Source organism: Apteryx mantelli, chromosome 1 (assembly GCF_036417845.1).
Source record: "Apteryx mantelli isolate bAptMan1 chromosome 1, bAptMan1.hap1, whole genome shotgun sequence".
NCBI lineage: Eukaryota > Metazoa > Chordata > Aves > Apterygiformes > Apterygidae > Apteryx > Apteryx mantelli.
Genome location: NC_089978.1, coordinates 221,644,421 through 221,671,811, shown reverse-complemented (window position 1 = coordinate 221,671,811; position 27,391 = coordinate 221,644,421). Strand labels below are relative to the sequence as shown.

The window sequence follows — 27,391 nt, the reverse complement described above, 5'->3', positions numbered from 1 at the left end:
CCGCCTCGGCCAGCTCCCGGCAGGACAGGCTGCCCGCACGCCTGGGTCCCCTTCCAGGGAGGAATGCAGCCCAGAGGGCACGGGAGGGGAGCCAGGACGCCTGGTCCCCTTTGCCCGCCCCATCCTCCCCCCCCAGGCCTGCGGCACGTGGGCCGTGGGGCCGGGCGCCAGGACGCCTGGGTCCCTGCCGTGGGGCCGGGGCACACGCGGGCCTCGCCCTGGGGTGCAGCGGTACCCCACAGCCGTGGGGCAGCCCCGGGGTGGCCGGACCGGCTTGGGGTGCCCTTATACCCCCCCAAGTCCGTGGGGCCCATGGGACACGGCTGACCCACGGCGCGCGTGGGGCACGGCTGACCCACGGCACCCCCGTCCGCGCGGGGCGCTGCCCGATCACGGCGGGTGCGGCCCCTTTAAGGGGCGTGCCCTTATGGCCCCGCCCCCGGGAGGGGGCGTGGCGACGAGGCTATAAAAGGAGGGGCGCGGCGGGTGGGCGCGGGGCGAGAGCAGGGGACGCGCGGGCTGCGCCGGCGCTGCGGTGAGAGCGGGCCCGGGGGGCGGGGCGGGCGCACCGGTACCGGGGGGCCTGGACCTGGGGGGGGGGGGCATCTCAGTCGGGGGGGCACCGACCGGGGGGCGGCCCCGGGGGTACCGGCCTGGGTGGGGGGCGCTCCGGAGGGGCCCGGGGAGCCCTCGGAGGGGGGAGGCACCGTAGGGAGGGGCAGCCCCGGGTGGGGACATACCGGGCCCCATTGAAGGGGGGGGTGCCCGCTGCCCCCCGGGGGGGGGCAGGTCGCTGTGGCCTCCCAAGGGCACCTCAAGGGGAGGCCTGGGAGGTGGCACAGGGTGCCCCGGTGCCAGCGGGGACAGGGTGACCCCCCCCCCCCGGGCCACCGGCGCCTCACTCGCTTCTCTCCCCGGCACAGGAGCGGAGTGGGGCAGCGTGGCGTGGGGCAGCACGACGTGGAGCAGCGCGCACCCCCGGCCATGCAGTGGGCCGTGAAGCTCTACCTCCTGGGCCTCTTCCTCTCCCTGCTCTCGGCCCTCTTCGGACTCCTGGATGCCCTGAGCAGCGCCGAGCGCGGGCCGGGCCCCTGGGCCGAGCCAGAGGGGGGGGGGCTGGCCGAGGCCCCCCCCAGGCTGCTGCAGGGCCGCGAGACCTTCGGCTCCTACCTGTGAGCGGGGGCTGGCGCGCACGGCGGGGCTCCGATTAAAGCGCGGTGGGCTGCGTGCCCCTGCAGCACCTCGTGTCCTGTGTGTCCCCTTCTTTGCCCCACAAACCCCGTTTCCAAACGTGGGCTGGCTGCGCTGCTGGGAGGGTGCCCCACGGCGCTGCGGCCCCTCCAGTGGGGTGAGCCCTCCGGCACCCCCGGACCGGGCAGAGAGGCCACCCCAGCCTGTCTGCTCACCTGGAGCCGGCCAAGGTCTCCGCGGCTGCTTCCCTAGGCCCTGCGGAACTGGTGGGGGTGATGCCGTCCCCGCGGGTGGCACCTATCCCCTTGGGGACCCTGTGATGTCACAGGGTGGCCGGGCTCCGCGGTGCTGCCGGGCGTGTGGAGCAGCAGCAGCATGAGCCAGGACGGCTCCCGCCCGGGGGGCTGGGGCCCTGCCGGGGGGCCGGGGGCCGGAGTGCGGCTGGGCGTCGAGGGCGGGCAGCTCTGCCACCTGCTCCGATCCCCCGACTACAACCTCTTCCCCCACTCGGCCGTGTTTGAGAGCAACTTCCTCCAGGTTTGGGGGGGGGGTCCTGTGCTCCGGCCCCCTCCTGCCCCTTGCCGGGCCCTCCCTTGGCTCTGTGGGGCATGGAGGAGCGCACCCGGGGGTTGACGGCTGCTGGGGCGTCCCTGCTCGCAGGTGATGCGGACGGGGAGCAGCGTGGACATCCACAACACGGCCACGCTGGTGACCCTGGGGGTGACGTCCTCGGACCCCTGTCTGCCCCTTCCCAATGTCCTGGTGTTGGCGCGGGGCAGTAGCCCCCTGGAGAGGCCGGCCCTGACACTCAGCAGGTGGGACCCCCACCCCGGGCCACGAGGAGGGACCGTCCCCAGGTCCAGGTGGCCGGAGCCAGGCAATGCCGTGCCCGCAGGGTGCTGCCGCTGCAGCTGGTGCAGCTCTCGGTGCCCACCGGCGCCGGGCGGCTGCTGCGGGTGCGCACCGCCACGGGCAAGGTGCACTACCTGCGCCTGCACCCCGGCCACCCCGACGCCGTCTTCGCCCTCTGGGTCCGCCTGGCCCACATCCTCCACCACGGGCTCTCCTTCACTGCCCCCGATGCCTCCACCGGCTCCTCCGTGGCCAAGGTATGGACTGGCACCCCGAGGCGGGGGGGAGGCCTGGCACCCTCTGCTCACTGGGCGAGGGCAGGGGCCGGAGCGGGACCTGGATCCGAGGTGGATCCCTTTCCTCAGCAGCTGGCCCCAGGTGCAGCCGGGAGCTCAGCGGCGAGGGTCCAGGCACAGTCGGACGGCTCCGTGGTGAGGTGGGGAGCAGCCCCCCGGGGACCTCCAGATTGGGGGCGCATCCATGTCCGTATTGTGCCCCGGTGCTCCTGGCTCGGGTCAGAGCCGGCACCGTCTCCCCCCACCCAGGCTCTCGTCTCACTGTTTCTGGCCGGCCCTGGATGACCGTTCCTGGGAGGAGGGTGCTGGGGTCCCCATCGGGGCCAGAGGTAAGAGCGAGGGGCTGGCACCTGTGGGTCACCCCCTTCGCTCCCAGGCTCTTGCGTGTCCGTGGGGCAGCTGGGGGGGGCCTGGAGCTGTGCTCTGGCTGCAGATATGCCCCTCTCCTGGGGCATTGTGCTCCATGGGTCTGGACCCCACAGCACCCGGAGGAGACCAGCCCTGGCAGCATCTCCCACTGTGGGGTAAAACAGGCTCCGGGCGCCCATCCCCGAGGGGCCGCGGTGGCTCTGCCTCCTTGGTGGCTCTTGCACCCAGGGCCCCTGGGGTTGGAAGGGCGGCAAAGGTGCTCTGCTCCCACTGAAGGGCAAAAAGTGTGGGGCAAGATACGGGGCAATGGTGGGGCTGCTCTCCTTTGCATCCCCAGGGCAGCCGGTGATCCACGGCCGACGCTGGGGGTCGCTCCCGCCATGGCCAGACACCCCTCGCAGCAGCAGTGGTGGGACACGGGAGACTGCGGCAGGCTCTGGGGTGCTCTCCCGCTTCCACAGCCTCACGGGGCTCCGGGGCGGTTGCCCTGCTCAGCTGAGAGACGCTCCATGAAGGGACGGTGGTGCCGGTGCCGCTGGGGGGCAGGCGGTGGCATTGGGGACGCCCTGGTACCACGTTCCCCCCCTCCGTGCCCGGGGCTGTCTCCAGCTCCCGTCCAGTTTCTCCCAGAGCCATGGATTTGGGTGCAGGGGTGAGCCCCCCCCTCCCTCCCCAGGCAGAGCTACATGAAGGATGCAAACCCAATGTGCTGCTCGTGGGGACTTTATTGGGGTCCGGTGGCTGCAGCGGGGGCACGGACAGACCTGGCACTTGGGGCCTGGGGGGGCCAGCAGGGTGTCACTGGGCAGGCCTGGGGGTGCCCCCCCTGCCAGCACTGCTAAGGCTGGAGGGACCCTGCTGCCCCCCATCAGTGGGGAGCCAGGGGTCCTGGCCCCATGGCAGCGGGGCAGCCCCCCGTGTGTGTGGGGGGGGTTATTACCCCCCATGCCAGGGATGGACGCTCACCTCCCAGGGCCGCGGGCAGGATCAGGCCCGGCAGACACAGCCCCGGCATCGCGGCAGCTCCCATCTCCTCGCCTGCCTGCGGAAAAAGCACGGCAGCGCAGGAGGGGGCTGGGGCCAGCCCATGCACCCTCCCCCCCAACCTGGGGGGGGACACTGGGCAGGGGGGGACCCTGACACCCCCCCCAAGGACTCACCGAGGGGGTCTCGGTGCTGGTGGACGGAGCGGTTGGGCTGTGCAGGGCAGCGGGGGGCTTTATGCCCTGCTGGGGGGTGGAGCTGGGGGCCGGGGACCCCCCCCAGGGGCCATGCTGTCTCCCCACCCCAGGGCACGGCTGGTCAGGAATGCACCCGGGCAGGAGGGTGCCAGAGGAGAGGAAGAAAGGATGCCCCCCCCCCCCATCACCGAGCCCCACGTGGGTGCTGGGATGGTCCTGGCCCCCCCCTCCCCAAAAGCGCCTGCAGTTGGGGCTTGGACATGCTGAGTGGGGCCAGGTGATCGGCAGACCCAGGCGTGGGGAAACCCAAGTGTTTCCGAGCTCTCTGCAGCCTTCCTACATCCCATCGGCTCCTTCTGGATGTGCCCAACATGCTGAGGGCGGCTGCTCCGGGGTCCCGGCCTCGCTCTGGGCTCAAGGGTGGGCACGCCGGCGCTGAGCAAATGGCGGGGGGAAGGGGGAGCTGCTCTGTTGTGGGGGAAATGGTGCAGGACGAATGACGCAGCTGTGGCCAACGGGGTGGGGAGAATCTGGCAAAATCAGCCCCCGCCATGGCCTTGTTCTTTAGGGGCCTGCAGCCCACAGGGCCCAAGATGGTGGCCAGGGGGCTCCATCTCTATGGTGACAGCCCACAAGGCCCCAAGATGGCGGCCAGGGGGGCCCCATCTCCATGGTGACAGCCCACAAGGCCCCAAGATGGCGGCCAGGGGGGCCCCATCTCCATGGTGACAGCCCACAAGGCCCCAAGATGGCGGCCAGGGGGGCCCCATCTCCATGGTGACAGCCCACAAGGCCCCAAGATGGCGGCCAGGGGGGCCCCATCTCCATGGTGACAGCCCACAAGGCCCCAAGATGGCGGCCAGGGGGGCTCCATCTCCATGGTGACAGCCCACAAGGCCCCAAGATGGCAGCCAGGGGGGCTCCATCTCCATGGTGACAGCCCACAAGGCCCCAAGATGGCGGCCAGGGGGGCCCCATCTCCATGGTGACAGCCCACAGGGCCCCAAGATGGCGGCCAGGGGGGCCCCATCTCCATGGTGACAGCCCACAGGGCCCCAAGATGGCGGCCAGGGGGGCTCCATCTCCATGGTGACAGCCCACAAGGCCCCAAGATGGCGGCCAGCGGGGTTTCATCTCCGTGGTGATGACACACAGGGCCCCAAGATGGCAGTCAGGGGGCTCTGTCTCCATGGTGACAGCTCTGGGCCCCTGCCCCAGGCCCACAGGGCCCCACCATGGCGGTCAGGGACTCCTCTCTGTGGTGGCCACATTGGTGCTGGAGGGTGGCAGCGGCCACCCTGCTTCTGGTGGCCCCGTCCTGCCCCTGTTGTGGGGCACAGAGCCTCCCCCGTGCATGGGGCCATGGCGGAGCAGGGGTGCCGTGGGCTCAGCCCCACCACCACGCACCCCTTGGCACCTTCCAGCTCCCCCGTCTGCCCTGCCATGAGGAGAAGGTGAAGCACGGCTGCCAGCAGACTGAGCCACTGCAGTCCTGCACGTCCCCATGCCACCATGGCCATGCACGTCCCTGTGCCACCATGGCCATGCATCTCCCTGTGCCACCATGGCCCTGCACATCCCTGTGTCATTATCACCCTGCACGTCCCCGTGCCACTATGGCCCTGCACATCCCTGTGCCATCATGACCCTGCATGTCCCTGTGCCACCATGGCCCTGCACAGCACTGAGCAACCATGGCCCTGCACAGTACCATGCCACTGCAGCCCTGTATGTCCCCATGCCACCATGGCACTGCACCTCTCTGTGCTGCCATGGCCCTGCATGGCCCCATCCCACCACGACCTGGCACATTCCCATGTCACTGCAATCCTGCATGCCCATCTGCTGCTTGTGGCCCTGCGTCTCCCATTGTCACTACAATCTTGCATGTCCCCATGCCACTGTGGCCATGCACATCCCTGTGCCACCGTGGCCCTGCATGGCCCTGTGCCACTGCAGTCCTGCATGTCCTTGTGCCTCTGTGTCTCTACATGTCCTCGTGTCACTGCAGCCCTGCATGTCCTTGTGCCACCATGGCCCTGCATGTCCCTGCCCTGTGCCACTGCAACTCTGCATGTCCCTGTGCCACCACAGCCCTGCATGGCCTTGTGCCACTGCAACTCTGCACGTCCCCATGCTGACTGTGGCCATGCATGTCCCCATGCCATTGCGACCCTGCAGTCCCTGCTGGGAGCTCCTCTAGACACACCAACCCCATCCCACGGGGAGCTCCTCCAGACACACCGACCCCGTCCCACAGGAAGCTCCTCCAGACACACCGACCCCATCCCACAGGGAGCTCCTCCGGACACATTGACCCCGTCCCACAGGAAGCTCCTCCAGACACACCGACCCCGTCCCACAGGAAGCTCCTCCAGACACACCGACCCCATCCCACAGGGAGCTCCTCTGGACACATTGACCCCTGCCCAGGCACAGAGCTGACTCTGGTGAGAAAGCCACCTTGAATGGGAAAACATGTATCCGAGAGGCAGCAACACTGTGTTTGGCAAACTGAGAATTTTACCACAGATCTAATGATTTAACCTCCATCTCGCCCTGGGTCAGCGGTGGTGAACAGGGCTTGGGCAGGTCTTTCACCCTGTTAGGCATCGCAGTCACGTGGGGGATTTTTCTGTGACAACCTTGTCTCCGTCCCCTCTGTAACCGCCAGGCTGGGTCAGTGGGGAGGTCCTCGTGGTGGTGGGGTCTCTGCATGGCTCCCATCCATGGGGTGGGCCAATACCTTGCTGCCTGGAGCGAGGGGAACCCGCAGACGGAGCAGTGTGTGGGGCTCCCAGCTCAGCAACATGGAGGGGCATGAAAAGGTGGGGGAGAGGGAAGAAAATGCATCGTGAAGGGATGAAAATGTCTCTGGCCGGACACTGCTCAGTCTGAGAAGCTCCTTGGTGGCTGGGGTGCAGCAGGGAGTGCGCCTCCCGCGGACAGGAGTGGAGGGACTGGGAGGGTCGCTGTGGGTGCTCCCCATTCACTCCTTTTTCTTCCTGCAGATGCAGCGGTGCTTTTCCCGGCACTGCCTGCAGATGAAGTGGCCATTGAGGAAGATCCCGCAGAAGTTCTTCCTGTTGACACCTCTGGGCCCATTCTTGAACTGGGGAGAAATTTCACCTTTTCCAGCAGCTGCAGCTCATGCCACTCTGCCCAAGGACAAGCCCTCACTGCTGTGTCACGTCCTGGGGCTCCTGGTGACCCTGCGTATCTCCAGGACCCCCAGAGCTGCTGGTCTCCTTGACTCCTGGTGAGAGCCCCAGCCCCAGCAGGGGACAGGCAGGAGCACGTGGCCCGGGGGGAGTTTGTGGCCCCTGGGAGCAGGGTGGGAGCCTCTACAGGCAGCAGAGGAAGCTCCTTACCGAGTTGTTGGGAAAACGGTGCCATCCAGCCAGCACCAGAGCTTGCGGGTGATGTTGTAGGACAGGCCAAGCCAGTGGGGCAGGGACAACCGGCGCGGCAGGTCGGCGATCTCCACATGCCTCTGCATCTGTATTTTGATGAACTCCTGCGGCAGGGAGGGCGGGCGGTGAGCGGGGACCCCCACATTCCCCCCAGTGCGCCCCTACAGCCCTGCCAGGCAGGGTGCCACAAGGCCGCAGTGCAGGAGTCCTGCCACGGTGGCCCTGTGGGACAGACCAACGCACCCAGGTCCCCTTTGGGCTCCTAAATACCCAGTGCCCAAGGCCAGGCAGTGCCAGGTGAGCTGGCAGCATGGTGTCCCCTGCTCCCAGAGACCTCTCTGCTGCCTGGCTTGGCACAAACCCTTGGAGAGGGTGGTCACACTTCTCCCTCCCCAACCCCTCGTGTGGCGGATGACATCTTTTCCCCATAGCTCTGCTCCTGGGGGAGGCCCTGGAAGTCACCGTTTCTATCCTCGAGTCCATCTGCAGGAGCCTGGAGCCCCGGTTCTCGCAGCAGCGCACGCACTTGTTCCACGGCTGTGGCTGACTGGAGAAGCGATAGCAGGTGTCACCGCGCTGCTCCCACTCCGCCAGGCACGGGAGACATTTGCTGCCTGGGGGCCCAAACCCAGCGCCGGCGTTACTGCTTTTTTTCCTGGACCCATGCAACGCAGCAAGCACGCGTGTGCGCGAGCGTGTGTGCACGTGCGTGCGCACGTGTGGGGCTCTGCGCCCGTCCCCCCCCCGGCCAGCCCCGGCCACCCTCGCCCACCTTTGCTTCTCTGCAGCTCCAGCACCGCGTCCTTGAGCTTGGTGTTCTGCGCGCGCAGCATCGCCGCCCGCTTCCTCGTGATGAAGGGGGCGAAGAAATCTGAAAGGCACGGGGCGGGGGACGGGGATGGGGACGGGGACGCAGCGGGTTTCCATCCCTCGCGGCGGGCCCGGCCAGGGCCTCCCCCCTCCGGCCACGGCTTGGGGACAGCCGCGGAGGGGCCACGCAGCTGAGGTGGGGCTGAGCCAGGGACGGGGATTAAGGGGGTGATTTTTCACACTGTGCCAGCGCGCGTGGGGCCTCCCCACAGGCTGGGGATGTGTGGGGACCTCCCGGCGCCCCACGCGCACGGCCCTGCACCGTGCCGGCGATACTCACGCCTGCCGACGAGCGCCAGCAGAGCCAGCAGCGGGAGCAGGCAGCCAGCGAGCAGGGCCAGCGTCACCGTCCGCCACTGTTGGGTCTGCGCTGGGGGAGGCAGAGGGCTGAGCACCCCCGCACCCCCCCCGCCCCGCCACCCCGCTGCGGCCTCCCCTGGGCCCCCTCTGGGTATTAAAGACCCCAAAGTTTGGGGGATGTGGGGTGGGGGGCCCAGCGCCCCCCCCCATGCCCCGCGCTTACTGGCTGACCACGCTCTGCCTGGGCTGGGCACCATGCTGCCCTGGCGGTGGGTGGGTGCGGGGTGCTGGGGGGAGACCCCGTGGTTCCAGGGCCTGAGCTGCTTGTGCCCCAGCCCAGCACTCCGGGAGCCTGGGCAGGGGGCCTGGTGCCATCACCATGGTGATGGAGCCCCCTGGCCGCCATCTTGGGGCCTTGGGGGCCATCACCATGGAGATGGAGTCCCCTGGCTGCCATCTTGGGGCCTTGGAAGCTGTCACCATGGAGATAGAGCCCCCTGGCCACCATCTTGGGGCCTTGGGGGCCATCACCATGGAGACAGAGCCCCTTGGTGGCCATCTTGGGGCCCTGGGGGCTGTCACAGAGGACATGGAGCCCCCCAGCCGCCATCTTGCGGCCCAGTGGGTCAGGGGACAGGACCAGGCTGTCACCCCAACCCCCAGCCACCATCTCGGCCCCGTGGACTGTCACCATGAAGATGGTGCCCCCCCCCCCGGCCACCATCTTGAGGCCATGGGGACTGTTGCCGTGGAGATGGAGCCCCCCCCAGTTGCCATCTTGTGGCCCTGAGGGCCTGGGGTGGCTCCTGCGCACCTCTCACTTTCATGGGGTTATTGTAACCCCCCCCCCCCCCCCCCAGCACTGCTCCATGGCGTCGGGGGCCATTCCAACCCCTGCCACCCAGGGTATCGACCCCACCCCCCCTCCAAGACAGGGGGTGGCTGTTGCCATCAGCAACCGACTCCTGGTTCCTTCCCTCGTCACTGTGGCGACGTGTCCGTTGGGGCCAGAGCCCGACCGATCCCCCCTCGCCGAGCAGCAGGGCGCCATGGCGGATCGCAGGATCGGCTCCCTCCCCCAATCAGAGGGCCCCCCTGGCCCTTACAGGGACAACACCCGCGTCAAAGGTGGGGGGACTCTGATGTGTCCCTGGCTGTGGTGGGACCTCAGGGATGCAAAAGCTTCCTCATGTCCCCAGCAACGGAGGGACCCTGGGGGTGCAGGAGATCCTTTGTGTCCCCAGCCTGTGGTGGGATCCTGGCAGTGCCGGCTCCCTTGTGCCCCCGGCTGCGGCAGGACCCAGTGCATCCCCAGGCAAGCAGGGCTGGGGCTGTGATACCCCCAGTGCGTCCCAGTGCGTCCCAGTACCCCCAGCAAGCAGGGCTGGGCCCCGCCGGCGCTTCCCACCTCCAGGCCCCCCCCATGGACGTCTGGGCGCTGGCGGACGGTGCCTGCGGCAGTTTATTGCTGCTCTCACCCGGCGTTTTTCCAGCAGCACTTCCAACCCGGAGCAAGGCCTGAGCCGACACCGGCCCCTCGTCCCCCCCGAGCTCCCCCCAGCCGCCGGGGGGCACGGCCGGGCTCAGCACTCGATGGAGTCCTCCAGCAGCTGCAGCAGCAGCGCGGCCGGCACCGGGGGCTCGGCGGCAGCGGCGGTGGCGGCCCCCTCCTCCGGGCTGTCCTCGCTCACCTCCTCCAGCGCCGCCAGCGGCTCCGACACCCGCCGGCCCCGCAGCGAGGCCAGGCTGCCACCCGCTGCCAACTGCCCCCCAACATCGACTGCCGCCACCTCCGGAACCGCCACCGGCACGGGGGGCTCGGGGCTGGCTGTGCCGCCCCACGCCGGGGACGGGCTGCCCGGTGGCTCCGGTGTGGCCCCGTTGGGCAGCTCGGTCTCGCGTGCCGCCGTGCCGTGCACCGTGCCTGCTGCTGTGCCGTGCACCGTACCATGCTCTGTGCCGTGCACCGTGCCCTCCGCCGTGCCGTGCACCGTGCCCTCTGTCACACCATGCACCATGCACGCAGCCGTGCTGTGCATCGTGCCGTGCACCGTGCCGTGCTCCGTGCCCTGCGCTCCGCCGTGCACCGCCGCGGTGCCCTTGGCGCTGCCCTCTGCCCAGCCCACCGAGTTGGCCACCGGCTTGCCGCCGCTCGCCGGCGCGGGTGCCTCGGCGGCGCCCTCGGGGCACCCGTCGCCCAGCTCGCCGTAGCCCTCGTTGGGGAAGGAGAGGCGCCCGGGGCTTGGCGAGGCCTTGCCGGCGCTGGCCTGCGGGAGGGACGGCGGGGCTCAGCGGCGCGGCCGCCCCCCACACCCCCCCCCCCCATGCTGCACCGCGCCGGGCACCGCCGGGCACTCACCGGCTGGAACCACCGCAGGCTCTGCGGCCGCCGGAGCGGAGACGGAGACGGAGATGGAGAGAGCAAGAGATGCATGAGACGGGGCCCCCCCTGGGGAAACTGAGGCACGGGGGCACAGCCGGGGACGGGACCCAGGAGTCCGGGCACCCCCCCTCCTGGACCCACGGGCACCCCTGTCCTCCCAGCACTGGGGAAAGGACCCAGGCGTCCGGCCCCCCCTGCCCTCCCCACTCCAGTGACCCCGGTGGGGGGCAGGACCCAGGTGTCCCAGACGCTGCCCCCCCTCTCCCCAACCAGCCGTGGGCCCCGGCGGGGGCCTGGGGCAGCACGGGGAGGGGAAGCGGGGCCGGGGGGGACCCTACCACGTTGGGGTGCTTCTCGATGGCCAGCGCCGCCCGGTCCACGGTCTCCTGGTGCTGCTGCCGCTTCTTCATCGCCCTCACGATGAGGAAGAGGATGATGGTGATGAGGAGCACCAGGGCCGCCAGGCCCCCGGCCAGCACCCCCCTGTTCAGGGAGCTCTGGCCCGGCTCCGCTTCCAAGGGGTCCCGGGGGGCTGCGGGATGCGGGAGAGCCTGGTTAATGGGGACGGGGTGCTATGGGGCAGGGAGAGCCCCGTTAATGGGGCCGGGGCGCTATGGGGCGGGGAGAGCTCCGTTAATGGGGAGGGGGTGCTATGGGGCAGGGAGAGCCCCGTTAATGGGGAGGGGGTGCTATGGGGCAGGGAGAGCTCCGTTAATGGGGCCGGGGCGCTATGGGGCAGGAGATGGGAGCCGCTCCATGGGGCCGGGGCGCTATGGGGCAGGAGATGGGAGCCGCTCCGTGGGGCCGGGGCGCTATGGGACAGGAGACGGGAGCCGCTCCGTGGGGCCGGGGTGCTATGGAGCAGGAGAGGGGAGCCACTCCGTGGGGCCGGGGCGCTATGGGGCAGGCCCGTCCATACCCTCCTGCCCCGGCCGCAGCACCTCCAGCTCCACCGTGGTGGTCGCCGTCTCCCCCGACTCCTCGTCCCTCGCCAGCACCTGGGGGTCACATGCTGCCATGGGGGCCTGGGCACCCAGCCCCTGCCCCACAGGTCCCCTGGGTCCCTCCCCGGCTCGGCCCCACATGGGGGTCCCAACCGCCCCCAGGGATGGGGCTGGGGTCCTGCCCCAATGGGTGCTAAATCTGGGGCTGGGGTCCTACTTTGATGGGTGCTAGATCTGGGGCTGGGGTCCTGCCTTGATGGGTGCTAAATCTGGGGCTGGGGTCCTGCCCCAATGGGTGCTAAACCTGGGGCTGGGGTCCTGCCCCAATGGGTGCTAGGGCTGGGATCCTGCCTCGATGCATGCTAGATCTGGGGCTGGGGTCCTGCCCCGATGGGTGCTAGATCTGGGGCTGGGGTCCTGCCCCGACGGGTGTCTGGGGCTGGGGTCCTGCTTCAATGGGTGCTAGATCTGGGGCTGGGGTCCTGCCCCAATGGGTGGTAGATCTGGGGCTGGGGTCCTGCTCCGATGGGTGTCTGGGGCTGGGGTCCTGCCCCGCCGGGTGTCTGGGGCTGGGTGCCCACGCATCCCCCCCCGCCGGGTGCCCGCGCGCCCCCCCACCTGCAGGCGGTAGGTCTGGGCGGCGCGGAGGCGCTCGGCGCGGGCCACCACCAGCCCGTTGGGCATGATCTGGAAGAGCTGCCCGGGGTCGGCACCGGGCCCCAGGCTGTACCGCACCTGCGGGTTGAGACCCTGCGGGGACGGGGATGGGGATGGGGGGCCCGGCTGAGCCCCCTGCACCCCACCAGCCCGCGGTGCCCCCCCTTGGTGTCCCCCGAGCATCCCCCCAGTGTCCCCTGGCACCTCCTGGGTACCCCGAGCATCCCCTGGGTACCCCGCGCTGCAATGCATCCTGGGAAACTCCCGCGGCATCATCACCGGTGGCCTCACCGGCACGCGGTTTGGGGGACGGGGACGGCGACACTCACGTCCTCGAAGTCGGGGTCGTGGGCGCGCAGGGCCAGGACGCGGCCGCCGTAGGTGGTGAGCAGGGCGGCGGCGCGGGGCGCCGCGGGCACGAAGGCCCGGTACGCGGGGCGGGCGAAGCGCGGCGGGTGCCGGTTGGCGGCCAGCACCCGCACCACCGCCTCCGCCACCGCGTACTTGTTGGCGTCGTTCACCTGCGAGGCCTGGGGGGGGGGGGGGACACGGGGGGGACAGGGCATGGCGCCGGGGACTGGCCACCGGCCGCACTGCAGCCAGCTGCCGCGCCGCTCCAGCTGTCCCCACACCCCAGCATCTCTCCCCTGAACATCCCTCATCCCAAAGATCCCCCCCCCGAGCATCCCTGACCCAAGGATCCTTCACCTGAGCATCCCTCACCCCAAATATCCCTCCCCTGAGCATCCCTCACCCCAATCATCCCTCATCCCAAATATCCCTCACCCTGAGTATCCCTCACCCGGAACATCCCTCACCCTGAGCAACCCTCACCCTGAGCATCCCTCATCCCAACTATCCTTCACCTGAGCATCCCTCCCCTGAGCATCCTTCATCCCAAATATCCCTCACCTCAAGCATCCCTCACCTGAGCATCCTTCTCTTGAGCATCCCTCACCCCAAATATCCCTCACCCCAAGCATCCCTCCCCTGAGCATCCCTCACCCCAAATGTCCCTCGCCCCGAGCATCCCTCGCCCGCCCTGCTCCTGCCCCCTCCCGCCCCCCGCCGGTCCCCCGTGACGGGGTGTGTGTGTGTGGGGGGGGGGGGGGGGATGCGGGGGCTCCCCCTCACCACCACGCCGAGGCTGATGGCGGGCGTCCGCCGGCTGCTCTCCACGGCCCGCAGCAGCGTGATGGCGCCCGTCGCGTTGTCGATGCGGAAGCGGCCGCTCTCCCGGCCTGCGGGGTCCCGGGTGAGCGGGGGCACCCGCCGCCCGGCCCCCTGCCTTTGCCCCGCAGGACCTCCCCCCCTCCCCAATTCCCCATCCCTGTCCTGCCCGGAGCGGGGTGTCGAGGAGCCCGACCGGCCTCCGGGGCTGCAAAATGCCCCTGCCCCGTTTTGGGGGTGCATGAGGCAATTGGGAGAGATGGGGGGGGGGGGAGTTATTACCCCGCCCCCGAGCCCCGGGGGCCTGGGAGGGGCTGAACCCCTGGTGCTGAGCACCCCTGGGTGCAGCGGGACCCGCGCTGACCCCTCGGTTACCCTGAAGCCCCCCCGAATCCGGGGGGATTAGGGCCCCTGCTCTATCCCGTTATGCAATTTGCACCCGCGGGGCCCATCGGATCCCGGCGATCGGATTGCACCGGCGCAGCCGCCCCCGACGCAGCCGGCATGCGGTGCACACGCTGCCCCACGCGTGCTTGCAGCTTCTTGCGTGCACCGCTTTGCACGAGCGCTGTCCACGTGCACTGGCGGGGGGGGGGGGTGCGTGCACGCACGTGTGCACGCTCAGGCACACGCGTGTGCATGCACCAGGCTGCGCGGCCCGCCGGGCATCTACGCGGCTGCGCGTGCGCACGCTCTGCTCACGCCTCTGCGGGCCTGGCTACACGGCGGCGTGCGTCGGTGCCCACGGGTGGGCGTGCAAGGCCCTGCCGGCGTGCCGGTGCTCGTGGGACCACGCTCACGCGCGTGCACGCTCACGCAGGCGCCTTTGCTCATGTGTGCAACTGCTGGTGCACATTTCTGCTCGCGTGTCCATGCTCACGCGTGCTAACGCTCCTGCACGCGTGCGCTCGCGCGTGCGGCCGTGCACAGCGGCCGTACCTGCGAGCAGGGAGTAGGTGATGGGCGCCTGCAGGCCCCGGTCCCCGTCCTCGGCGTGCACGGAGCTGGGGGCGAAGCGCAGCGGGCCGCCCTGCGGAGAGCCGGCGGCTGAGCGCGGTGCGGTGGGATGGGATGGGGACGCGGGCCGCCGCCAGCGCCCCTCACCTGCAGCTCGCCCTCGGTGACGTTGGCCGTGTAGACGGGGCTGAGGCAGACGCTGGTGCCGCCGTGGGTGCGGCGGGTGCAGGGCAGGAACTGGGGGTACTGGTCGTCGCCGTCGAGCACGTTCACCCGCACGCGGGCGGAGGCGCTGAACCGCTCCTTGGTGTTCATCTCCTGCGGGGGCCCCCGCGGCGCCGTGAGCACGGGGGGGCCCCGTGGGCCGGGCACCGCTCGGCGTGGGGTCTGCACGGCCTGGGCACCATGCAGCAGGGGAACCCCACGGGCTGAGCCACTCTTGGTGTGGGACACGGCGTGGCGCTGGGCACTGTGCAGCCCATGCACATGTGACACAGGGCACCGTGTGGCACTGGGCACCAGGTGACCCATGTATGTGTGACACGGGGCGCTGTGTGGCACTGGGCACCAGGTGGCCCGTGCACATGTGACACAGGGCACTGCGTGGCACTGGGCACCATGCAGCCCATGCACATGTGACATGGGGCACCATGTGGCACTGGGTACCATGTGGCCCATGCATGTGTGACACGGGGCACCACGCGGCACTGGGCACCAGGTGACCCATGCACGTGTGACACAGGGAACTGTGTGGCACTGGGCACCAGGTGGCCCATGCACGGGACCCCTAGGACATGAGGTCCCATTGCACAGGGACCCCAGGGCATGGGGACCCCCAGGGCATGGGGACACATTGCACAGGGACCCCCATTGCACAGGGACCCTGCTGAGGGCACAGGGACCCCCATTGCACAGGGACCCCCGGGCACAGACAGGGCAGGGCAGGGGGTGCCGGGACGAGGACACGGGGCCGGCAGCACCTGTGGCGGCGCCGGTGCCTGCGGAGGGGGGGGCCGGCACCGGATGTGCCAGGCCTTAGACCCATTAGGGAAATTAAAAAGGGGGATTGAGGGCAGGTGGCGGGGAGCTGACGAGATCACGTCGCCCCCAATTAGCGGGGACAGCGCCGGGGCCGGCTGACGAGCACCGCCGGCGGGGGGAGGCGGCAGCCTGCGCGGGGCGGGTCGCACGCCCGCATGCACCCTGCACGCCCGCGCACGGCCACGCGCCTCACCCTGGGGCACGCGCGTGTGCACGCACAGGTGTGCACGCGCACGTTTGCAAGCACACGGACACGCACGTGCGCACACATGTACACGTGCGAGCACACAGCCACACGCAAGCACACCCGCGCATGCACACGCACACACTCCCGTGCCCACCTGTGTTACACGCAGACACATGTGCACGCGCCTTCCTCCAACACACGTGCGCATTGCTACATACCTATCGTGTGCACACGCGGTGCTGTTTCACACACACCGCTGCTGTGTTACACATGCATGTGCATGCACACCCACCCACCCCTGTTGCATTATATGTGCACACGCACCTGCATGTGCACCACTGCTCCTGTTGCACGAAGACGCACCCCTGCACACGTGCGTGCACACACCTGTCGCATGCGCGTGCACACGCACACCCCGCGGTTACATGCACATTCACACACGCCCCAGTGGTGTTACACACGCACACGCACAGGCACGTGTGCTGCTACATTGCACACACGTGCACGCACACCCCGCTGTTGCACACGCATGCACGCTCGCCCCTGCACTTATGCGCGCTCCCGCGCTCCCCCGTGCCGCGCCAGGCGCACGCGCACCCCCTTGCACACCCTCCCCCCCCGGCACCCCCTTACCACGGCGTGCACCACCACCTCCAGCCGCTGCTTGCTCTCGAAGTCGAGGGCTCTGGCCAGGACGACCTTGCCGCTGTTGGGCAGGTCGATGCGGAAGAACCTGGCGTCGGCCTGGGGCCGGGGCAGCGGGGCTCAGCGCCGGCACGCGGTCCGGAGCGCCCCGCTCATCCCCGCCGCCCCCCCCCCCCCCGGACGCCGGGGCCCCCCGGGGCCGCGGGACTCACCGAGGCCGTGTCCAGGACGTACATGAGCGTGTCGCCGTCGGCGTCCTCCGCCTGTGCGCTGAACGCCACCGAGTGCACGGCCGCCAGCTGCCGGCACGGGCAGCCCCGTCACCCGGCACCCCCCCCCCCGGCACCCCAATTCCTTGCGGGCACCCCCATCCCACCTGGGCATCCTGATCCTGCACCCCATTTCCTCGTGGGCACCCCCATCCCATCAGGGTGCCCCCATCCCCTCCAGGGTGCCCCATTCGCTCCTAGCACCAATCTGTCCCTGCCCCCCACCCCCCCGTCCCTATTCCCATCCCCATTCCCATGCCTTTCCCTGTCCCACCCCAGCCTTGTCTCTGTCCCAATGCCCAGGTCCATCCCTGTCCCCATCCCTGTCCCACCCCTGTCCCATCCCTGCCCCATCCCAGTCCCAACCTTGCCCCATCCCTGCCCATCCCTGTCCCCATCCCTGTCGCCATCCCAGTCCCAACCTTGCCCCATCCCTGCCCATTCCTGTCCCCATCCCTGCCCCATCCCCGTCCCCTGGCACCTCGCTGACGTTGTGGGTCAGCACCGGGGCCCCCAGGAACCGGGGCCTGTTGTCGTTCTCATTGAGGACCTGGACGATGATCCTGTACTCGACCTGCGGGGGACACGGGCGCGTGGGGACACGGGGGGGGGGGGGGGGAGCGGGCAGCCCTGGTGCCAGCCCTCCTCCGGGGCACCATGTCCCCGCGGCCCCGCTCGCAGCCCCCCCCCCGCCGTACCGGAGAGAAGCCGTCCTCGGCGCACGTCAGGGCCACCATCAGCACCGGCGACTCCAGCTCCTGCAAGCGCCGCGCGTCAGGCAGGGCTGGGAGGTGCCCGTCCGCCTGCCCACGGGGCCTCCTGGCGCTGCCACCCCCCGGGCCGGGGCAGCAGGAGCCCCCCAGGGGTGCTGGGTGCCCCATGGGGGGGTGCATGGGGGGTGCAGGGGCGTGTGGGTGGTGCAGGAAGGGGGCCTGGGGGATGCAGGCAGATGCAGGTGGACGTGGGATGGAGGCAGGATGGAGGCAGGTGGACGTGGGATGGAGGCAGTGGATGTGGGATGGATGCAGGATGGAGGCAGGTGGATGTGGGGTGGATGCAGGCAGATGTGGGGAGGATACAGGGCAGTTGTGGGCAGATGCAGAGATGTGGGATGAATGCAGGTGGCTGCTGACAGAGGTGAGCAGATACAGGTGGACATGGGATGGATGCCATTGGATGCAGGCAGATGTGGGGCGGATACAGAGCAGTTGTGGACAGATGCAGAGATGTGGGACGAATGCAGGCAGCTGCTGACAGATGTGAATGGATGCGGGTGGACGTGGGATGGAGGCAGGATGGAGGCAGGTGGCCAAGGGTGGAGGCAGGTGGACATGGGGTGGTGCAGGTGGATGGAGGATGGATGCAGGGCAGATAAGGGTGGATCCAGGGCAGATGCAGGCAGATGCAGGTGGATGCAGGCAGAGGTGGACAGATGTGGGTGGATGGAAGATGGATGCAAACAGATGTGGACAGATGCACATGGATGCAGGCAGATGTGGACAGATGGGGTGGACGGAGGATGGATGCAGGCAGATGCAGGCGGATGCAGGGTGGATTCACGTGGATGCAGGCGGATGCAGCGTGGATGCAGGCAGACATGGGTGGATGCAGACGGATGCACACGGATGTAGGTGGATGCACACGAATGCAGGTGGATGCAGGCAGAGCTGGGCAAATGCAGGTAGACATGGGAGGATGTAGATGGCTGCAGGCGGATGCAGGCGGAGGTAGGAGGATGCGAGCAGATGGGGGGGGGGGACGCGGTGCCAGCCGCCGCACCTCGCGGTCCAGGACCCTGTCCGCGGACACGTTGAGCCGCACGGTCCGGCCGTCGAGGTAGAACCAGGCGGCGTCGGCGCCGGCCAGGCAGAGCTGCAGCCCGGCGCTGCCCGGGTCACCTGCCACGGGCAGCTGGGCCACCAGGCTCCCGTGGGCGCTGTTCTCCGCGATCTCCGCGAAGAGGTTCCCGAAGCTGCTGCACCGGTCGCCCCAGGCTGCCGGCACGACGCCCCGGGTGAGGGGCCCGCGATGCGCCCCGGCCCCACGATGCCACCCCAGGCCCCACTCCCGTGTCCCCTGGGCCCGGCCTTGTGGGTCCCCATCCCCAGGTCCCTGTGCTCTTGGACCCCAACCCTCAGGTCCCATCACCAGGGTCTACATCCCCAAGTCCCCAACCCCTTGGTCCTCATCTCCCAGGGTCCCCAGCTCCAGGTCCCCATCCCCAGGGTCACCAACCCTGGGGTCCCCATGTCCTAAGGTCCCCATGGCCCCATCCCCCATGGCCCCATCCCCAGGACCCATCTCCAGTGCTCCCAACTTCCAGGTGTCCATGTCCTAAGGTCCCCATGGCCCAGGGTCCCCATGGCCCATGTCACCATCCCCTGGGTCCCCATCCCGAGGGCCTATCTCCGGTGTCTCGATCCCCCCAGTCCCCATGTCCTAAGGTCCCCATGGCCCCTCCCCTGTGTCTCCATCCCCCATGTCCCCATCTTCCAGGTCTCTATGTCTTAAGGTCCCCGTGGCCCAGGGTCCCCATGTCCTGGGTCACCATCCCCTGGGTCCCCATCCCTTATGTCCCATCTCCTGGGCCCCTAATCCCAGCTGCCCACCCCGGGGTCCCCATCGCCCAGATCCCCACACCCTGGTGCTCCCCCAGGTCCCCCAGGTCCCCGTGGTGCTCACCCATGGCCAGCTGCACTGCCAGGCAGGTGGCCAGGAGGGCTGGGCAGCACAGCGCCCGCATGCTGCCGCCCGCGCCACACCTGCGGGAGCAGGCTGCCACCCCGCGCCATGCCATCATCATGCCACGCCGTGCCACCACCATGCCATGCCACTGCCACGCCACTGCCACCCACACCAGCCATGCAATCCATGCCACCACCACCCACGCCACCACCACCCATGCCAGCTGTGCAACCCATGCCACCACCACCCACACCGGCCATGCAACCCATGCAACCCATGCCACCACCACCCATGCCACCACCACCTGCACCAGCTGTGCAACCCATGCCACCACCACCCACACTGGCCATGCAACCCATGCAATCCATGCCACCACCACCCATGCCACCACCACCCATGCCAGCTGTGCAACCCATGCCACCACCACCCATGCCACCACCACCCACACCGGCCATGCAACCCATGCAACCCGTGCCACCACCACCCACACCACCCCCACCACCACCCATGCCAGCTGTGCAACCCATGCAATCCATGTCGCCACCACCCACGCTGGCCATGCCACTGCCACCATGCCACCCATGCCATCATACCACCATGCCACCCATGCTGGCCAGGCCACACAGCCCTGTCCCCCAGGGCCTGTCCCCCTTGTCCCCATCCCCATGTCCCCACCCTCTCGGTGCCATCACCCTGGGGTCCACATGTCCCCACGTCTCCTGTGTCCTGTCCTCCTGGGGTCCCTGATGTCCCCATCCCCTGGAGTCCCCAGTGTCCCTCATGTTCCCAAGCCCCGTGTCCCCATGTCCCCATGCCCGTCCCCAGCAGCAGTGCAGGGGTCTCACCGCGGCGGTGCCGGGGGCTGGCGGGTCCCGGGGAGCTGCAGGGTGACGCGGCCGCGCCGGGGCACCGCTGAGCCTGTGAGGGAACACGCGTGGGTGTGCACGCACCCACCCACGCATGTGCACAGCCCTGTGCACCGGAGCGTGCGCACGCGTGTGTGCACACACACACCAGCCTCTGTGCACACGCAGAGCATGCCCCACGTGTGCGCATGTGCACGTGCCCCTATGCAGGGGGGCACACCCCACATGTGTGCACACACACGTGCCCCTGTGCGCACACAGGGTCCCACACGTGGGCACACCAATGGCCCCACGTGCACACAGAGAGCATCCCACACGCGTGTGCACGGCGATCACCCCGCAGGCCTGCGTCCCCAGGTCACCCCCCCACCCGCATGCACACGCAGACCTACAGTCACATGCGTGTGCATCCAGACACACACGTGTGTGCCCTCTCCCAACCCCACGAACCCGATTACCCGCAGCCTGGCCCACACGTGACATGAGCTGGGGGACAGTCCCAGGGCCCCACGTGGCCCCGACATGCAGCCGTGCACAGCCCCAGCACACACCTGCGCACGGCCCTGACACGCTGCTGTGCACAATCCTGACACACTCCTGTGCACGATCCTGACATGCTCCTGTGCTCAGCCCTGACATGCTCCCTTGCACGATCCTGACACATTCTTGTGCATGGCACTGACATGTTCCCATGTACAATCCTGACATGCTCCCATGCACGATCCTGACATGTTCCTGTGCACAGTCCTGGCACATTCCCATGCATGGCCCTGACAAGCTCCTGCACACGCTCCTGACACGCTCCTGTGCACAATCCTGACACGCTCCCTTGAACGATCCTGGTACGTTCCCGTGCATGGCTCTGACACGCTCCTGTGCATGATCCCAACACACTCCTGTGCACAGCCCTGACATGCTCCAGTGCATGGTCCTGGCACACACCCACGCACAGCCCTGACACGCTCCTTTGAACGTTCCTGATACGCTCCTGTGCATGATCCTGACACACTTCTGTATATGATCCTGGCACACTCCCATGCACGATCCTGACACACTCCTGTGCACAGCCCTGACATGCTCCTGTGCACAATCCTGACAGGCTCCTGAGCATGGTGACTACATGCTGCTGTCCGTGATCCCAGCACGCTCCCATGCACAGCACTTACATACTCCTGTGCATGGTCCTGACATGCTCCTGAGCACGATCCCGACACGATCCTGACACCCTCCCATGCACGATCCCAACACGATCCTGACACCCTCCCATGCACGATCCCAACACGATCCCGACACCCTCCCGTATACGATCCCAACATGATCCTGACACCCTCCCATGCACGATCCCAACACGATCCCAACACGCTCCCGTGCATGATCCCGACACCCTCCTGTGCACGATCCCGGCACCATCCCGTGCACGATCCTGACATGATCCCGACACCCTCCCGCGCACGATCCCGGCACTCGCCGCGCACCGCCCTGCACCGCCGCTCACCGCTCCGGGCGCCGAGCCGCCGCCAGCCCTTGCGCATCGCGGGGCCGGGGGCCGCATGGGGGCCCAGGCGTCCGGGGCTGGCCGGCGGCACCGGGGCCGGCTCCTGCCGGGCTCATTAGCTAATGAGGGCGGTGCGGGGGAGGGCCGGGCTCGGCCCCATCTGCCCGCCCCGGCCCCGCGGAGGGACCGCGCCGCGCCGCCCCCCGGGGCCCCGGCGTCCGGGCTCTGCCTGCTCCCCCCACCGCTCCGGGGACCCAGGTGTCCTCGGCCCCCCCCGTCCCCTCCCCGGGCCGGGCAGGGGACCCAGGCGTCCGGGCCCCCCGCCGGCCCCGGCGCGGCCGCTCCTCACCTGCCCCGCGGCGCCGGGAGGCCCCGAGCGGGGGGGGCGGATCAGCGGCCGCCGCTCCGGCCCTGCGCGGGGGGGGCGAGTGCGCTGCGCTCGCTGCACTGCATCCACTACGCTGCACCGGCCACAATGCACCCCCCCACACTGCATCCACTGCGCTGCACCGGCCACACTGCACCCGCCACACTGCATCCACTGCGCTGCACCCCCTGAGCTGCACCCGCCACACTGCATCCACTGCGCTGCACCCAGTGTGCTGCATCCACTGCACTGCACCGGCCACGCTGCACCCAGTGCACTGCACCTGCTGCACTACACTGGCCACTCTGCACCGGCTGCGCTGCACCCACTGCACTGCGCTGGCCGCTCTGCCCTGGCCACGCTGCACCGACCACACAGCACTGGCTGCGCTGCACTGGTTTCACGGCACCAGCCATGCTGCACCAGCTGTCCTGCACCAGCCGCATGGCAATGGCTGCACGGTAACAGCCACATGGCACTGGCTGCACTGCACTGGCCATGCTGCACCGGCTGCACAGCACCGGCCTCACTGCACTGGTTGCACGGCACCAGCTGCATGGCACCAGCTGCGCTGCACCAGGCGCATGGCACCGGCTGTGCTGCAACAGCTGTGTGGCAGCAGCCGCACAGCAACGGCCACACTGCACCAACTGCACAGCACCAGCCACGCTGTACCGGCTGTGCTGTGCTGGCCACATGGCACTGGCTCTGCTGCACTGGCTGCGCTGCACCAGCCACACTGCACTGGCTGCACGGCACTGGCCATGCTGCACCAGCCACACTGCACCAGCCACGCTGCATCAGCTGCGCTGCACAACCACACTGCACTGGCTGCTTGGCATGGCTGCAGTGCAGCATCAACCCGCTACACTGCACGGCTACACTGCACCAGTACACCGGTGCATGGCGACACTGCACTGCTGGACAGCTACACTGTGCTACCGCAGCGGTGCGCTGCCTCCTCTGCCCCCACGCTGCCTGCGGTGCTGCAGCCCTGCACTGCCGCGCGGCTGAGCTGCCGGCACACCCGCACGCCGCACTGCCACGCGGACGCACTTCTGCAGCGTGTGAATTTGCAAGCACGTGTGTGACCACGACCCCCGGGTGCACGTTCCTGGGATTCCCCGTGCGCACACACACGGGCCCCAGCACGCTGCGCGTGCGACACGAGCGCTTCCCCAGGTGTGCGGTGGCGGGCAGAGGGGTGCGCGCCCCTTTCGGCGTGCGCAATGTGGGGGTGGGCACGGCTGCACGTGCTCGTTTATGCATTCGCAAGTGTGCACGTGTGAGCGCTTGTGTGCGCAGGGCTGGGTGCAGCGTGCACATGCGCGGATGCCTCCGTGCTGCTGATCCGCACTAAGCGGCTTTGGGGACAAAGAGGATGAACACCGGCCAGGTGACATGGGCCCCCTGGGGTGAGGGCGGCGGGGCCGAGGAGCACCCGCAGCCTGGGCGTGGGAATGCGCGTGCCCGTGTGCGGGTGCGGGTGTGCATTCGCATGCATCTGTGCACGTCACCGACACACTTCTCTCCGTGTGCGACGGACCTTGGCGTGTGTGATTGCGGAGGTGTGCAAGCAGCCTCGGGGCACGCACGCACACCTGTGTGTGACAGCGCACGTCTGCAGGGCGTCTGCAACCCCTGTGCATGCATGTCAGTGTATGCGACTCCTGTGCATGCATGTCAGTGTGCAACCCCTGTGCATGCATGTCAGTGTATGCAACTCCTGTGCATGCATGTCAGTGTGTGCGCAACCCCTGTGCATGCATGTCAGTGTATGCAACCCCTGTGCATGCATGTCAGTGTGCAACCCCTGTGCATGCATGTCAGTGTATGCGACTCCTGTGCATGCATGTCAGTGTGCAACCCCTGTGCATGCATGTCAGTGTGTGCGCAACCCCTGTGCATGCATGTCAGTGTATGCAACTCCTGTGCATGCATGTCAGTGCATCTGCAGTCCCTGTGCATGCATGTCAGTGCGTGTGCAACCCTTCTGCATGCATGTCAGTGTGTGCAACCCCTGTGCATGCATGTCAATGCGTGTGCATCCCCTCCGCATGCATGTTCATGCGTGCAACCCCTGTGCATGCATGTCAGTGCGTGTGCATCCCCCTGTGTGTGCATGCTCATGCGTGCAACCCCTGTGCATGCATGCCAGTGCACGTGCAACCCCGCGCGTGCATGCTGGTGCCCGTGCAGCAGTGCATGCACGCAGCGGCACGTGTGCACCCCGGTGCATGCGTGTCGGTGCGCGTGCAGCACGGAGCACGCGCGGCGTGGGGCGGGCGAGGGTCTCCCCACCGGCAGGGCCCCGACCCACAATTGCTCCCCCCCCCTTGCCCCCCTCCTCACCCCAGCCGGGCACCCAGGCGTCCTGCCCCTCGGCCGGTGACAGAGGACCCAGGCGTCCGGCCCCGCCCCTCCCCCCGATCAGGTGTCGCCACCCGACACCGCCCCTCCCCCGCGCGCAGGGGGCCCAGGCGTCCGGGGCCCCCAGCGCAGCGCAGCGCAGCCGGAGGCAGCATGGCCTGGAGGACCCTCGCGGGGGGGGCGCACAGGTAGGGCCGGACGCCTGGGTCCCCTGGGGGGGGGGAGGTGCTGGCAGGGGCAGGACGCCTGGGTCCTTCCGCAGCTCTGCCCCATTGCCCCCGTTTCTGCCCCACTGCCCCCAGCTGTGCCCCAGGTGTTCCCCCCCCCAGCTGTGGGGAGGTGGCGTAGGGTCGGGGCCCCCCTGACCCACCCGGGATCCCCCCCCAACCCATGGGCAACCCCATGGCAGTGTCCATGGGGCTGGTGGGCACACCACGGCCACAGACATGGCCACCACCATGACCACAACCACAACCACAGCCACAGCCATGTCCATGACCATGACCATGACCATGACCATGACTGCAGCTACGGCCATGACCGTGACCACAGCCATGACCACAACCACAGCCATGACCACGGACATGACCATGACCACGACCACAACCACGGCCAGGTCCATGGACATGAACACGACCACGACCACAACCATGGCCACAACCACAGCTATGTCCATGGACATGACCACAATCACGGCCAAGCCCATGGACATCATCATGACCACGACCACAACCACGGCACAACCACAGCTATGTCCATGGACATGACCACAATCACGGCCAAGCCCATGGACATCATCATGACCACGACCACAACCACGGCCACAACCACAGCTATGTCCATGGGCATGACCACAATCACGGCCAAGCCCATGGACATCATCATGACCACGACCCCAACCACGACCACAACCACAGCTATGTCCATGGGCATGAGCACGACCACGACCAAGTCCACAGACATCATCACGACCATGACCACAACCACAGCCGCAACCACATCCATGGACACCACCATGACCTCAGCTGCAGCCACGTCCATGGACACGACCTGCACCTCGACCATGGCCATGGCACGACCCCGGTAGGTGCTCCCCACTGCCCCAGGCCCTCCGTGGGGTGCTGCTCCATGGCCCCCAGCCCGGTGCCCACCAGCCCCCTCTCCCCAGGGCACCCCGAGGAGCCGTGGGGCAGCACCGGCCGTGGGGCCCTCCCAGGAGCGTGTCCCCCCCGGGGGCTCGGGGGCTGGTGGCCCCACAGGGGCCCCTGCCCAGCCCGGCCCCCCCCTCCACCATCGCCCTGGTGCTGCTGGGTGCCAGCGCCGGCCCCCCCCGGCACCCCCGGGGGCCCGAGTGCTGGGCACGGCCCCCCCAGGGCCACCCCCCAGACCCCTGCCCCACATGTCCCCAAAGGAGCCGGTATGCCCCCGCCACGGGTGTCCCCAAAGGAGCCGGTGTCCCTCCCGTCCTGGGTGTCCCCAAAAGTGCCAGTGCCCCCCCAGCCTCAGGTGTCCCCCCAGCCCTGGGTGACCCCCAAGGAGCAGGTGCCCCCCCTTCCCCGAGTGTCCCCCTGCTCCTGGGTGTCCCCAAAGCAGCTGGTGTCCCTGCCGCCCCCCCTGCCCTGGAGCACCCCGGTGGCCTCCCGACCCCCGAGTGTGCCCCCCACCCAATGTGTCCCCCCCCACCCAAGGTGACCCTCCAGTCTCTGGTGACCCCCCTACTCCGGGTGCCCCTCCAGCCTCAGGTGCCCCTGGTGTCCCCCCATTCCCAGGTGTTCCCCCAGGCCAAGGTGTCCCCCTGTTCCCAGGTGCCCCCCCAGTCCCTGGTGTTCCTCGGGGTGCTGGTGTCCCCCCCAAATCCGGTGTCCCCTCAGCCCTGGGTGTCCCCAAAGGAGCCGGCATTGCCCCAGCCCCCAGTGTACCCAGGGGGGCCGAGGCCACCCCAGGCCCCCGCAGCCCCCCAATCCTGGGGGGCCCCGAGGGAGCCGGTGTCCCCCCAATCCCCAGGGACCCTTGGGGAGCTGGAGTCCCCCCAGACCCAGGTGTCCCCAAGGGGGGCAGGGGTCTGCCCAGACATTGGTGTCCCCCCAGACCTTGGTGTCCCCCCCAGTCCCTGGTGTTCCCCCACCTCCAGATGTCCCCGGGAGAGCCAGGGTCCCCCCAGAGCTTGGTGTCCCCAGGGGAGCTAGTGTCCCTCCAGACCTCAGTGTCCTCCCAGCCCCAAATGTCCCCACGGAGGCGGGTGTCCCCCCAGACCCAGGTGTCCTCCCAGAGCTCGGTGTCCCCCCAGCCCCAAATGTCCCCAGAGAGGCAGGTGTCCCCCCGGTCCCTGGTGTCCCCCCAGACCCAGGTATCCCCAGAGAAGCCAGTGTCCCCCCAGTCCCTGGTGTCACCCCAGACCTCGGTGTCCCCCCAGCCCCAAATGTCCCCAGGGAGGCGGGTGTCCCCCCAGTCCCCAATGACCCCGGAGGAGCCCCTGTCCCTGCAGCCCCCGGTGTCCCCTTGGGACATGTCCCCCCCCTGGCCCCGTGGGGGACCCCGGAGACCCCCCAGACCAGGTCCCAGGGCCCAGCTCAGGCTCCACGCGCTGGGGGGCACCCGGCACCCAGCACCACGGGGACGCATCCAGCCCGGAGCCCCCATCCCAGAGGGACACAGCGCCCCGGGACCGGGGGGACACGTCCAGCCAGGAGCCCCCATCCTGGAGGGACCCGGCGCCCCCATCCCGGAGGGCACCTGGCACCCAGCACCACAGGGACGCATCCAGCCCGGAGCCCCTATCCCAGAGGGACCCGGCACCCCGGGACGGGGGGGACGCATCCAGCCCGGAGCCCCCATCCCAGAGGAACCCGGCACCCCGGGACCAGGGGGACACGTCCAGCCTGA

The 27,391-nt window shown here is 68.9% G+C and overlaps 1 protein-coding gene and 1 long non-coding RNA gene across 2 annotated transcripts; both read left to right on the top strand.

The window, feature by feature from the left end:
• Positions 1 to 478: 478 nt before the first annotated feature.
• LOC136991175 (uncharacterized) lies at positions 479 to 1,247 on the top strand. The gene is made up of 2 exons (XR_010883223.1): positions 479 to 535; positions 924 to 1,247. It is a non-coding gene; the product is annotated as an uncharacterized lncRNA (long non-coding RNA).
• Positions 1,248 to 24,636: 23,389 nt separating this feature from the next.
• LOC136992461 (kininogen-1-like) lies at positions 24,637 to 27,391 on the top strand. Its single transcript, XM_067300011.1, has 3 exons — positions 24,637 to 24,696; positions 25,037 to 25,591; positions 27,292 to 27,391. The coding sequence occupies exons 1-3, from the start codon at positions 24,662 to 24,664 to the stop codon at positions 27,389 to 27,391; spliced, it is 690 nt and encodes a 229-aa protein (XP_067156112.1). The 5' UTR covers positions 24,637 to 24,661.